The sequence below is a fragment of the Triturus cristatus genome, chromosome 7 (genome assembly GCF_964204655.1).
Source record: "Triturus cristatus chromosome 7, aTriCri1.1, whole genome shotgun sequence".
In the NCBI taxonomy this organism is placed as follows: Eukaryota; Metazoa; Chordata; class Amphibia; order Caudata; family Salamandridae; genus Triturus; species Triturus cristatus.
In genome coordinates this window covers 708,405,322-708,418,339 of record NC_140590.1, presented here as the reverse complement: position 1 = coordinate 708,418,339, position 13,018 = coordinate 708,405,322, and the positions used below count along the sequence as shown (strand labels likewise).

At 47.4% G+C, this 13,018-nt stretch overlaps 1 protein-coding gene across 2 annotated transcripts in view; it reads right to left on the bottom strand.

The window, feature by feature from the left end:
• Positions 1 to 13,018, bottom strand: part of NPLOC4 (NPL4 homolog, ubiquitin recognition factor) — a 453,775-nt gene that overhangs the window by 261,409 nt on the left and 179,348 nt on the right. For both annotated transcript variants that reach the window (XM_085617373.1, XM_085617374.1), the window contains exon 8: positions 11,388 to 11,567. In XM_085617373.1, coding sequence (XP_085473499.1) covers positions 11,388 to 11,567 — 180 coding nt within the window. The remainder of the gene's footprint in view (positions 1 to 11,387; positions 11,568 to 13,018) is intronic.

Here is a 13,018-nt window from a genome sequence, read left to right as displayed (position 1 = left end):
ACATTGACTGTTTTTCCCTGAAAATTGTTTTGTGTGGAGTTGGTTTGTATGAAACACTGAAAAACTGCAAATGTCCCAAAAATGATTTACTTACCTTTTCTCTAGGAAATGTCCCAGTGTGATACCTAGGCATATCACACTGAGTAGAAAAAAGTAACTTAAAAAGTAATCTAAAAAGTAACGTACAAAGTAATCTGTACAGTAACTGAAAAGTAATTTAGACATATTGACATACCTGTAATTGAACCAACTACATTTGAACCTGCATTCAACTGTAAATCACTGCATAAGATTTTGCAAAGCATTTATTTAACTTACCTGCTTCAGGCTTGGCTTGGCTCTAGTAATAAAATAGCTAAATAATATTTTTGACACAAACAAATTGGTCCGAGTTTAGTCTTTGAGTGTGTGGCATCATTTGCTGCCTGAGTGTGTACAACAAATGCTTAACACTACCCTCTGATAAAGCCTTACTGCTCGCCCACACTACCACAAATAGAGAATAAGGTGCCATCTACTTTTACCTCTGCCTACCTTTGGGGTTCCACTGGATTCTGTGCACACTATACCTCAATTTAGTATAGTCTATACAGGGCCAGCTTCCAACAGGCGGCATATCCCTTCAAAGGGCTTTTGCAGAAATGTGCAATGAGATGGTGCCCTACGAGACCATCAAGGACTCCCGCGGAGGGAGGACACGCCAGAAAATCTGTCCACAACTCCCTTACCACACTTTCCAGCTTGGCGTACTGGAGGAAAAGTGTCTTATGCAGCCCCCTTCTGTCCACTGCTCATAGCCATGTTAGAGTCAATATTTAGGAAGAGTGCCAGGTCCCACAATTTCAATTCCCTACTGAAGGTTGCCCTGCGGATCACTTTCTGGATCACCTTTTCTCACATCAGTGCTGTATGAATAATCAGATAAGGAAGCGGATGCTCCAACCTCCCTGTTAGACTTGGCATCTTTTGGCGTGTTTTCCAGGTCTTTTTTCTTTCTGACCTCCCAGTTTTGACTCTGTTTTTTCTGTTTTAGTGTCTCTGCGCACTTTCTCACTGCTGTTCAGTGTTAAAGGGCAAGTGCTCCTGTTGTAAATTGTTGTTATAGATTGGGGATTCCAGGATTGGTTATTTGATTTACTAGTCAGTCCCTAGTACAGTGCACTGTGTGTGCCCAGGGCCTGTAAATCAAATGCTGCTAGTGGGCTAACAGCACTGGTTGTGCCACCCACCCAAGCAGCCCTTCAAAGGTAACTCAGACTTGCCACTTCAGTGTCTGTGTGCAGTCTAGTACTGCCATGTGGACTTGGCAATTGCACACAATTGCCAGGCCCTAACCTTCCCTTTTCTTACATGGGAGTCACCCCTACTGTAGGCCCAAGGTACCCCTGTGGGCAGGGTGAAGTGTATGTGAAAGGTAGGACATGCCCTGATGTGTGTGGCATGTCCTGATAGTGAAATACTGCCAATTTCGTTTTTCACAATTGAAAGGCTATCTGGCCCATAGGAAAGCATAGGAGTTAATTTATAACATCATATAAATATAACTTCACATTGAGACACAGTAGGAAAGGAATAGGCTACTTACCAGTATGCATCTGTTCTTGGCATGTAGAGCTGCAGATCTACACACTTTTGCATAGATCGCATCTGGTGTTGGGCCCGGATGTTTGCAGTTTGTTTTTCCTCTTGGAAAGTCTTTGGAAGTCACGAGGTCGGCGACTCCTCCCTTGGATCGTATTGCGCATGGGCTTCGGCTCCATCCTCAGATTGTTTTTCGCCAACAGGGAAAGATGGAGCGTAGTAGTAACAGTGAAGAAACCCATGTGTGTTGTATCTAAATAAGATAGACTGGAACAGATACAGGTAGGCGTAGGAGGCAGGTGGGCGTGTGTAGATCTGCAGCTCTACATGCCAAGAACAGATGCATACTGGTAAGTAGCATATTCCGTTCGAGGCATATGAGCTGCAGATTACACACTTTTGCATAGAATATATAGCAGTTCCCAAACCTTAGCGGCGACCACCGGTATCTGTTGCAGTGGTTTGAAATAGTGTTTTTAGTACAGCCTGGCCCACACTAGCTTGTTGCTTGGTTTGCACATCTACACAGTAATGTTTAGTGAAAGTGTGCGGTGTTGACCATGTAGCTGCTTTGCAGATATCATCTAATGGGATGTTCCCTAGAAAAGCCATGGAAGCCCCTATCTTTCATGTAGCGTGGGCTTTAGGGGGAACAGATAGCGTTCGTTTTGCTTTGTGGTAGCAAATCTGGATGCATTTTACAATCCACCTAGCTATCCCTGATTTTGAGATGGGGTTGCCTTTGTGTGGTGGAGAGAAAGAGACAAATAGTTGTTTGGTCTTTCTGAAAGGTTGTGTTCTTTGGATATAGTAAAGTAAGGCTCGTTTGACATCTAGCGTGTGTAGAGCCCTTTCTGCAACAGTTTGAGGTTGCGAGAAAAATACCGGTAATTCTACCGATTGGTTTAAATGAAAAGGGGAAATGACTTTAGGTAGGAGTTTGGGGTTGGTACGGAGAACAACCTTGTTCTGGTGCATTTGGAGAAAAGGTTCTTGTATGGTAAGTGCTTGTATCTCACTGACCCTTCTAAGGGAAGTGATGGCTACAAGAAAAGCTGTTTTCCATGTGAGAAATTGCAGTTCGCATTTATGCAAAGGTTCGAAGGGTGGTCCCATGAGCCTTGTGAGAACTATATTTAGGTTCCACACAGGTGAGGGTGGTACTGTGGGGGGAATTATTCGTTTTAGGCCTTCCATGAAGGCTTTAATGGCGGGCACTCTGAAAAGTGATATGTGCTGCCTGTTTTGTAGGTAAGCGGCAATTGCTGCGAGGTGTAGCCGAATGGATGTATATGCTAGGTTACACCTTTGTAGATGGAGTAAGTAGCATATGATGTGTTGTATAGACACGTCTAGAGGATTGATTGTGTTATTATGGCAATAAACAACAAATCTTTTCCACTTGGCAGTGTAGCAGGCTCTAGTGGTAGGGCGTCTAACTTCTCTGATGACGTTCATACAGTCAGGGGGAAGGTTAAGGTATCCGAATTCTAGGATCTCAGGAGCCAGATCGCAAGGTTGAGCTGAGCTGGGTCTGGGTGCCTGATGTCTCCATGGTTCTGGGTTAGGAGGCATGGTGAGAGGTGTAGCTTTTTGTGTGGTACTACCGTGAGTTCCAGCAGTGTGGTGTACCACGGTTGTCTGGCCCATGTTGGAGCTACTAGGATCAGTGTGAGGGAATGCTGTTGTAGCTTTCGCACCACTAATGGAATTAGTGGGAGAGGTGGAAAGGCGTACGCAAATTTGCCTGACCAGTTCATCCATATCGCATTGCCTTTGGACAATGGGTGTGGGTATCTGGCGGCGAAGCTTTGGCATTTTTTGTTTTCGTGGGTGGCGATGAGGTATATGTGCGGATGCCCCACATCTGAAAGAACGGGTGAAGAACCTGTGGGTGAAGTTCCCACTCGTGGATCTGCTGCGTCTGTCTGCTGAGCAGATCTGCCATGGTGTTTTGGACTCCTCGTACATGCTGGGCCAGGAGAAAGATTTTGTGTGGAATTGCCCATCTCCATATGCTCTGTGCTAGTTGAGAGAGCTGTGGAGAGTGTGTGCCGCCTTGTTTTTGAATGTAATACCAGTCATGTCTGTGCGAATGAGGACTGCCTTGCCTAAAATCTGTGTTTGAAAGGATTTTAGGGCTAGAAAGATTGCCAGTAACTCCAGATGGTTGATATGGAGTAACTTTTGTTGCGGCGTCCATGTGCCCTGCACTGTGAGGTGTAATAGATGAGCTCCCCAGCCGGAGAGCGATGCGTCTGTTGTTAGTATCATTTGTGGAACCGGGTCCAGGAACGGTCGACTTCTGGAAAGATTTGTGGTGTTCCACCACTGCAGAGAGCGATGGGTGCGACCGTCTACCAACACCAGATCTGTCAGTTGCCCCTGGGCCTGGTTCCATTGGCACGCTAAGCACTCTTGGAGTGGACGCATCTGGAGTCTTGCGTGAGGCACTATGAAAATGCAAGAGGCCATCATCCCTATCAGTTGCATAAACACTCTTGCTGTAAGGGAGTGTTGAGGTATGAATCTTTGACGCAAAGCCTGAATGCTTGCAATCCTGGCCGGATTGGGGTAGGCTATGGCTTTTGAGGTGTCTATGGTGGCACCGAGGTATTGCTTTATGTGTGATGGTGTTAGCTGGGACTTTTGGTGGTTCACCGTGAAGCCTAGCTGGTGAAGTAGTTGGATTGTAGTGGCATTGTGGTGTACACATTGGTTGTAGGACGTGGCTTTTATCAGCCAGTCGTCCAAATATGGGAAGACGTGAATGTGCTGTCTTCTGAGGTGTGCCGCCACTACAGCTAGGCACTTGGTGAATACCCTTGGTGCGGTTATGACCCCGAATGGGAGCACCTTGAACTGGTAGTGTTGCCCGTCCACTACAAATCTGAGGTACTTTCTGTGAGCATGGTGTACCGGAATGTGAAAGTATGCGTCTTTCAAGTCCAGTGTGGTGAGGAAGTTGTTCTGAGAGAGGAACGGAAGTACCTGCTGAAGCGTTACCATGTGAAAATGGTCTGAATGTATGTATGTGTTTAGGGGCCGGAGATCTAGAATCGGTCGTAGAGTCTCGTCTCTTTTTGGTATTAGACAATATAGGGAGTAGACCCCTAAATTTTGCTGATTGACGGGAACTTGTTCTATTGCCTGTTTTTGTAGGAGGGAGATTACCTCCTGTTTTAGTAATGTGGAATGTTCTTGTGACATTGGGCGTTGCCTGGGTGGAATGTTTAGGGGGGTAGATGTCAATTCTAGGCAGTACCCTGAGCGAATAATTTGGGTCACCCATTTGTCTGAGGTGATGGTCTCCCAGAACTGAAGGAAATTTTGTAGTCTGCCCCCGACCGGAGTGGGATGGTCTGGAGGGAGCGGGGGGGAAGTCATTGGGTAGGCGGTGTGGCAGACCGGGCGGTATTTGTTTTGCCTCTGCCTTTATTGTTATTGCCCCAATAGCCGCCTCTTTGATAACCCCTTGTAAAGGTGGACTGAGCAGGGGATTTGTAGGAAATGGACACGCTATCTGAGGAGTAGCCTCTAGCTGTACCCCGAAAGGAAGAGCGGCGAAAGGAGCGCCTAGGAGGGTGTGACTGCAGGGCTCCCATAGATTTCGCCGTATCAGTGTCCTTCTTCATTTTCTCGAGGGCCTCATCTACCTTTGGGCCGAATAGGTGTTCTTGGTCAAAGGGATGATTTAGGATGGAGGCCTGTACCTCAGGTTTGAAACCTGATATTCTCAGCCAAGCATGGCGACGGAGGAGGACGCTAGTGTTAATGGCCCTGGAGGCTGTGTCTGCTGCATCTAAGCAACAGCGTATGGAGGTGTTAGTTATAGTCTTACCCTCTTGAATTAATTCATTGGCCCTATTTTTGTATCTTTCTGGGAGGTGGTGCATTATGGTTTCTAATTCATCATAATGCGCCCTATCGTATCTGGCCAATAGCGCTTGGGTGTTGGCGATATGCCATATATTAGCTGCCTGTGACGCAGTACGCTTTCCTGACGCGTCCAGTAGCTTTGACTATTTGTCAGGTGGTGGTGCTTCGCCTGACGCCTGGGAGTTTGACCTCTTCCGTGCAGTGGAAACCACTAGGGAATCTAGTGGTGCTGGCCCTTTGATATAGGCAGGATCTGTGGGGGCAGTTTTGTACTTTTTTTCTATGCGTGGGTTAATGACCCTAGCTCTGACTGGGTCCTTAAAAACCTCTGGCGCATGTTTTATCACCCCCTTGAGCATAGGTAGTATGGAGGTAGACCTATGTGCGGTATCAAAGGTGTCGAGGAGGAAATCCTCCTCTACTGGGTCAGTGTGTAGCTCTACCCCGTGATAATGTGCCGCCCTCTGAAGTAGGTGGTGGAAACCTAATGAGTCTTCCGGTGGAGATGGCCTGGAAGGGTAAAGGTCATCTTGTGGGACGTCTGGAATATCTGGATTATTGTAGTTGTCCCATGGGTCTGGGGATCCTGTAGGGGTGGGGTCTTGGGGCACATCCCCTGGATCGTAATATGGGTCCCCCTGATCATCTTCGTCTGGAGACGGGGTCGGAGAGCGATGAGGTGGGGTGGAGAAGGTGGAGGGGGCGGAGGTGGAGAGGGTGGAGGAGGTGGGGAAGGCATTCTGAAAGGGGAGGTAGCAGAGTCCTTCCTCTTTGGAGGTGGAGGCGGAGCCGGTTTGTCCAAATGTCTCTTTAGAAGAGAGTGCCAAATGTCCAGTTTTTGGATCCTTGGTAAGAGTTTTTTGCAAGGGATCCGGTGTAAACAGTTCCTGTGACAATGTTTGTTCCGTCGGTGCCGAAGGTTTCGGGGCAGATTACTTTTTAGGCTTGTCCGTGCCGTGCTTAGCAGTGGGCTTGGGAACCTCCGTTTTCTTGGTCGGCGCCGAGGTGGGCTTCGGCGTGGAAGTGTCGGTGCCTAGGGCCTTATGGGGTTTGGTCAGTACCGAAGATGGCGTCGGTACGGAAAGGCTGGGTTTCGACACCGAGGACTTCGGTGCGGAGCTCGGTGTCGAGGTAGAGGTTGGTTTCTTTTTCGGTGCCGAAGTATGTTTCTCGGCACCGCTGGCAGGCTGGCTCAAGCCTGAGCCGCCGGAAGGCTTACTTGGCTTCTTCACTGGGCCCGAAGGTGGGGTGTGTGAAGCAGTGTCTCTGGTCTTGCCTAGGCCCGGAGGCGAAGGCGTGACCGAAGCCTTTTTGGGTATCTGCGCAGGTGTGGGAGGGGGTATAGTACTCACGACCCTCTGCGCCGGGGTGATGTCCTCCACATCTGAGTCGTCGGCTTCGGAAGCACTGACGAGGTCCTCTTCGGTGTGCTGCTGTCCCGGATCTTCGACGTCGTCCCCGAAGAGGTCTACTGGAACGGAGGTCGAGGAGTGCGCCATGTTTTGTCTGGCTCTTCGATTTCAAATAGTCTTTTTCGATCTGAAAGACTTACAGGCTGGACAGTCTCGAGCCTCGTGTTCAGGGGAGAGGCAGAGGTTGCATACCTCATGAAGATCGGTGTGGGGGAATTTGGACCCACATCGAGGGCACTTCTTGAAAGGAGTTCTTTCCATCAGCCGGGATCGGGGCTTGGGTAGGCCCGAAGGCCGCCGTCGACGACTGGAATCGAAGATGTGTCAAAGTGAAGGTGATTGAGGAGATCTGGATCTGAACAATACCGCGATAAGCGAGGATTCCGCTTCGATCGTCGAACTGGAAATGTTCGGAACCGGAGCGCGAAGTATTACATCCGAGCCCGATGGCGGAAAAAAACAATCTGAGGATGGAGCCGAAGCCCATGCGCAATACGATCCAAGGGAGGAGTCACCGACCTCGTGACTTCCAAAGACTTTCCAAGAGGAAAAACAAACTGCAAACATCCGTGTCCAACACCAGATGGCGATCAATGCAAAAGTGTGTAATCTGCAGCTCATATGCCTCGAACATAAAGTTTAGTATGCCTGAACTCAGAATCTAAAGATGCATCTTTTAGTAAAGGTGATTTTTACATTCTGTGTTTGAAAATACCACTTTTAGAAAGTATGTATTTTCCTGCTTCGCCATCCTGTGTGCATTTGCTAGGATGTTGATTGACTGTCTGGCTCCAGAGTGACAGGGGCTGGGCATGTGCAGTGGCTCCAGAGAGACTGGGTGGGTCAGGGATGGGCTGAATAGACCTGGGCTGCATTTAGAGTAGTGGGAGGAGATTTCCTTGCAACTGAATGGGTCTGGTCTGCTGTAGACAATGCAGTCTCCACCTCCTGCTGGGAAGCTGGACCAGAGAGGACCAAACTGGTTTGGACTAAGCAAAGACACTCTGCATAAAAGGACAAAGGAATTTGAAGTATAAATATTGGGGCCCAGACCCCAAAGTTTCATAACTCTTTTGGAACCAAGTAGACTGCCAAGAAGAGCTGTAGAAGCTGTGAGGAGTGTCTACCACTTTGCTGTGTTGGCCTGCAGTGACTGCTTCTGTCTTGGGAAGTGAAAGGACTGGACTGAACTTACTGGACTGAACTTTCTGTAATTTCTTTTTGTGAGTTTCTAAAGGGCTTGATGTAGAGCTTGCCCCCTGTTCAAGAAGTCTCAGGAACAGCAAAGACTTCAAGTTCTTCTGCCATCAGCACTGGGGACTGAGTGTTTTGGGCTGCAACAGACAAAAAAGCAACCTGACGCAGTCTACCATGCTGCTGCCGACTCTGTGTCCTGAAGGCGCCGCAGAGGGCACGGCCACACGCTGCACCGCAACCCTGGTCTCACCGACGCTGCCATCTGATGCCGCCACCGAGCCGCTGCTTGCACGCGCCCTGTGGGCACCGCACTTCGCACCGCCTGACGATGCTGCCTTGGTATCCACTTCGCCGCACCACGCCGACGCCGCTGCTTGCACCATGGTTTGAGAGCACTGCTTGTAAGTTACACAACGCACCGTCCTCATCCCGCACCGCAGCCTTGGCCCACCGACACCATCGACTCAAGTCCGTCAGCCGAAGACAGCGCTTCAAGCAACGACGCCACTGCCGCTGCTTGCACCGTGACCTGCCAGCATCGCGATGAGCACCGCATCACTTCGCACCAAAGCCCTGGTCTCACCGACTCTGCTGGATGGCCTTCATCGAGCCACTGCCTGCACCGTGTACTGAGGGCACCCACATGCACTGCTGCACTTCGCACCGCTGCAGGCGCTCCCGACTTCAACCACGAGGAGTTCGATCTGCAACGCGTGTGACTTTAAGGGCCCGACGACTCCTGCACTAACCTCCGGAACAGACGCCTGCGGACGCCGGCCTTACGGGGCTCACTGAGAGGGCGCCGACGCCCTGCATTTATAAAGGTAATTTTTTGCGGGTCTTCTCGACACCGTAGCTGGCTCGCGACGCAGCAGTCAGCCAGAACTGTTTGGATTTGTTGTTCATGACACTGTGATCGCCCCAGACGGCGCTATCGACTTCGAAGGCCTGTATCTAAAGTCTATTTTGATTATTGAAGATTTCTGAGAACTGTATGGAGGATTTTTTTCGTTTTTGGTCTTGTTTTGGATATATAAAAATATTGGGTATTTTTCTAAACTGGTGAAGTGTCCTTTTGTAATGTCTTTACTGTATTACTGTTGGTGCTTTACACACTTCCTCTAAAATAAGCTGACTGCTCGTGACAAGCTACCAAGGGGGTGAGCAGGGGTTATTTTAGGAGTGTAACTAGCTTATCCTGACTAGAAGGAAGGCTCCCTACTTGGACAAAGGTGAAAACCCTTGCAACTAGAGATTCCCATTTCGAACACCCCCCGCATCAGCAACTGTGGCAAGGTGTTAACCCCATGCTCATCACCCAGGAGTCGCTTTAAGCCAGTGGGCAGCATGTTGACTGAAGGAATCTTTAGATTACTAACCGCTTTGCATACCTTTTTTCTTGGGCACAACCCGATGGAACCCCCATTTCGCTGATACCAATAAAAAGACTCTTCATAGATCTACAACTGACCATGTATGTGCTTCTATTCAGCTGGCAAAGAACTATTTCCATCAGCTGTAAAACTCACAAATCTTTCTTGCAGTCACTGTCACAGCAATAAAGTTATGACATTGCAAGAACTGGGTATGAACTTAAAATTTTATGTCAAAAATTAAAAACATCAATCAATTTAAGTTTCCCAAGACTTAAGTTTTCAAAGGAAATATTGGTACTGTGCACCTCGACAGACCCCGTAATACTGAAACAGCAGCTACGAGCCTGAAACGCTGAAACTTACCAACGCATACATGCAAAATATGTGGCCACCTAAGTAGATGGAAAGCAGGATTGGCAATGTGCATACTCTCCTGAACACCAAGCCCGCATAACGCCGAAAATCCAGCTTAAAAGCGATACAGCCCAGCCTCGACCATGAATACATACTCAAGGTAAATGGGGAGGGGGAAGGAAATACATTCAAGGTGACAGAATTATTGGAAGCACTGACCTCATAATATCTGTAGAAAAAACATAACAGATGATAGACGGAATGCTGAACATATCAAACATCCACCCCCAGTCACAGTTCTGGGTTTAATCCATTGTTTTTTTGCTCACAAAGCCACCCCAGATTGGACCCAGCCATATGCAAACCAGCCTTAACCCTGCTCCCCATGGGAACTGTTCAGCCCGAACTGCCGGGCCAGGTCCTCCATAGAGCGGGAACAAAGTGGGGTGGCGTGGTGAGCAAAAAAAACTATGGATTAAATCCAGATCTTTGTAATTTGGGGGGGGGGGGGGGGGGGGGAGAGGGGTTTATACATTGTTCAGCATTTCGACCATCATTTGTCCTTTTTGCTTTTGTTGCCCTAAGTGGGAAGGGTAGGCCCAGACATGGTTCCTGTGCTCACTGTGCCACTGGATTCAAGCTATTCTGGAGGCTGAGGGCAGATACCCCAGACCCAGGATGCTGGTTTCCGGTCCAGGGAGGACCTGGCAAGGCAGTTCGGGCTGGACTGTTCCCATGAGGAGCAGGGTCAAACCTTATTTGCATATGGGGTGGCATGGTGAGTAAAAAAACAATGGATTAAACCAAGATCTTTGTGACTGGGGGTGAATGTTTGCATTGCTTAGCATTCCGTCCATCATTTTTCCTTTTTGCTCCGATTAGATCTGTAGCATAAAGGGTAAGCCCTAAGTCCACGTTTCCTCACTACTAACACAGAGTCCAGCAATGTGTCATACTCACCAGGAGTGAGAAAAAGGACATACCTCTAACATGTACCCAAAGAGGTCGAGCCTCCTAGGGTTTACCTTAATGGTTTCACAGGCTCCAAAGCGATGCATAGAGCACACAATAATAGAGGAAGTGTTGGGGGCTCCATTTCCTTTTATTACTACTTTGGTGGTGATGGTGTGTGGGGGGGGGGGTTACGTCATGTCTTTTTTGATTGTTTTCAGCTAAGTCATGTGATGCCTGGGGGAGGCTACGAGAGGAGGGTTACGGATGTAATAAACATTTCTGTTTAATAAGAATCCTACAGATATTCACTGGCCAGGAGCACTATAGCAGAAAGAACCATATCTATAATTACCTGTACAGATCAAAATGCTTCTACATGTTACACCCAATCACAATGATAATTCAATAATATACAATCAGACAACCTTTACAACTGCCTTACTTGAAAGAGGGTACGTGCTCTTCACTATCTCCACCATGACAAGATGATCTCTTCAGCTGTTAAAAAAGGCGAAAAAAAGCCCGAGACCTTTTTTCCAACCGAAGATATTGTCCTGTACATTACCAAACAAATAACAGGCGAAATATCTGTACACAGAAAAAGTCTTTAACTCACATTGTGCAGCCTTCTTACCTGTGGAGGTTCATATATGGCTGCTACCTCTGCTCGGATACCTAGGGGGATGTCCTTATGCTCCGTGTACCGCCCATACAAATAGCCGATGTGCTGGTTTCCAGTCTTCCTCCAGAAATTTAGGAAACGGTCAGCAATAGTGTGGTTTTCAAACATGATATTATCAACATGTCTGTATTTCTGTGGAATAAATAGTGAGAGGTGTTACGAAATCAATACAAGGTACAATAGCTTAGAACTCGCGAGACTGTTACAGACGTTCATGCTCATACGGAGGTCGGAGTGTTAGAGACAATAATGATGAGTCACTTGCAAATTGCAACCGCTGAGGTCGCTGGAACTTCATCAACCTGATCCTCCAACTGACCAGGAGTCTTGGGGATTACATCAGCCTACCACCCCCAAGTGCTGGAAGAGTAGAAAACATTAGATCATTGTTTAAAAAAAAGAAAAAAGCATCAAAGGGATGCCCCAAAGAAATTTTGCTTCTGAATGCATCAACAGCACACCCATAAAAACAAAGTAATTTAGCTGGGTCTTCCCTTCACGCACTCGGTGTCTGGAACAATCTGAAATGGGTGCCATTGTCACTGTAGTTAGAATATGTGGCATTTGTATAGTAAAGCAACAGACCATTATACAGGCTAAATGGCAATGATACAGTCAACAAATGATTGAAGAGGTTGCTCAGAGAGGATGTGGACTGTTAAGGCATCATGATGTAGTGTTCTTTGAAGAGTTGAGTCTTAAGGTCTTTCCTAAACTGAAGCTGGATTGGGAGGTCTGATGGATACCAGAAAGTTGTTCCAGATCCTGGGTACATACATTGTGAAGGCTTTGTGTTTATGCTAATTTACAGAGGTTTTAGCAAGAGTCTAGACACTTTTATATGCTCAACAGTCAAAGGAAACTCCAGTAAACCTGACTTAACATTACACTATTACATTGTCTAGGAGGTGCTAGGATAATTTCACACTCTGTATTACACTGGAGTGAAACCAGCTACCTGCTAGGGCCAAATGAGTTGAGCTCTTTCTTTAGTTTAGTGGTGTAATTTAGTTAAACCCTGCATTATGTATAGCTGTGCATAAGGTATCTGGAAAATCCGGATATGCTCTTTGAATGTCATTATAAGCAATCCATGAGTTGTCAGCAAATTGTCACCACCTTTTTCTCCACACTGGGAAAACAGTCACGTAGGAGAAACCAGCACAGCACCACCTTTTGCTTTACAATGGGATATTTTCACCTATCAATGAGGAGGGAGGATAGTCCACACAGGGGTACTACCAGTAGTAAATCTACTACCAGACTAGTTTAGCTCTAAATAATGTGGTCCGTGCAACGCTACAATACCCTCACCCTTTCTCTAAAGTGTAATCGGATGAGGACAACATTGAGTGATTGATAATTATGCGGTTTGCTATACACTATGGTATTTTCAGCAGACCAAGAGGTACCATAACTATCAAAATAGGTCTAAACTGGGTTACAGCCAGCAGTTCAAAGGATGGCAGAATAGTCTCACTCTTTGCTGTAGCTTGGGGTATTGTTAGAAGCATTTGAGGTGATTAGATTGATTTACTCTTTGGTGTTCTCTGCAATGTGATCAGCATTCCATGGCATGCTAC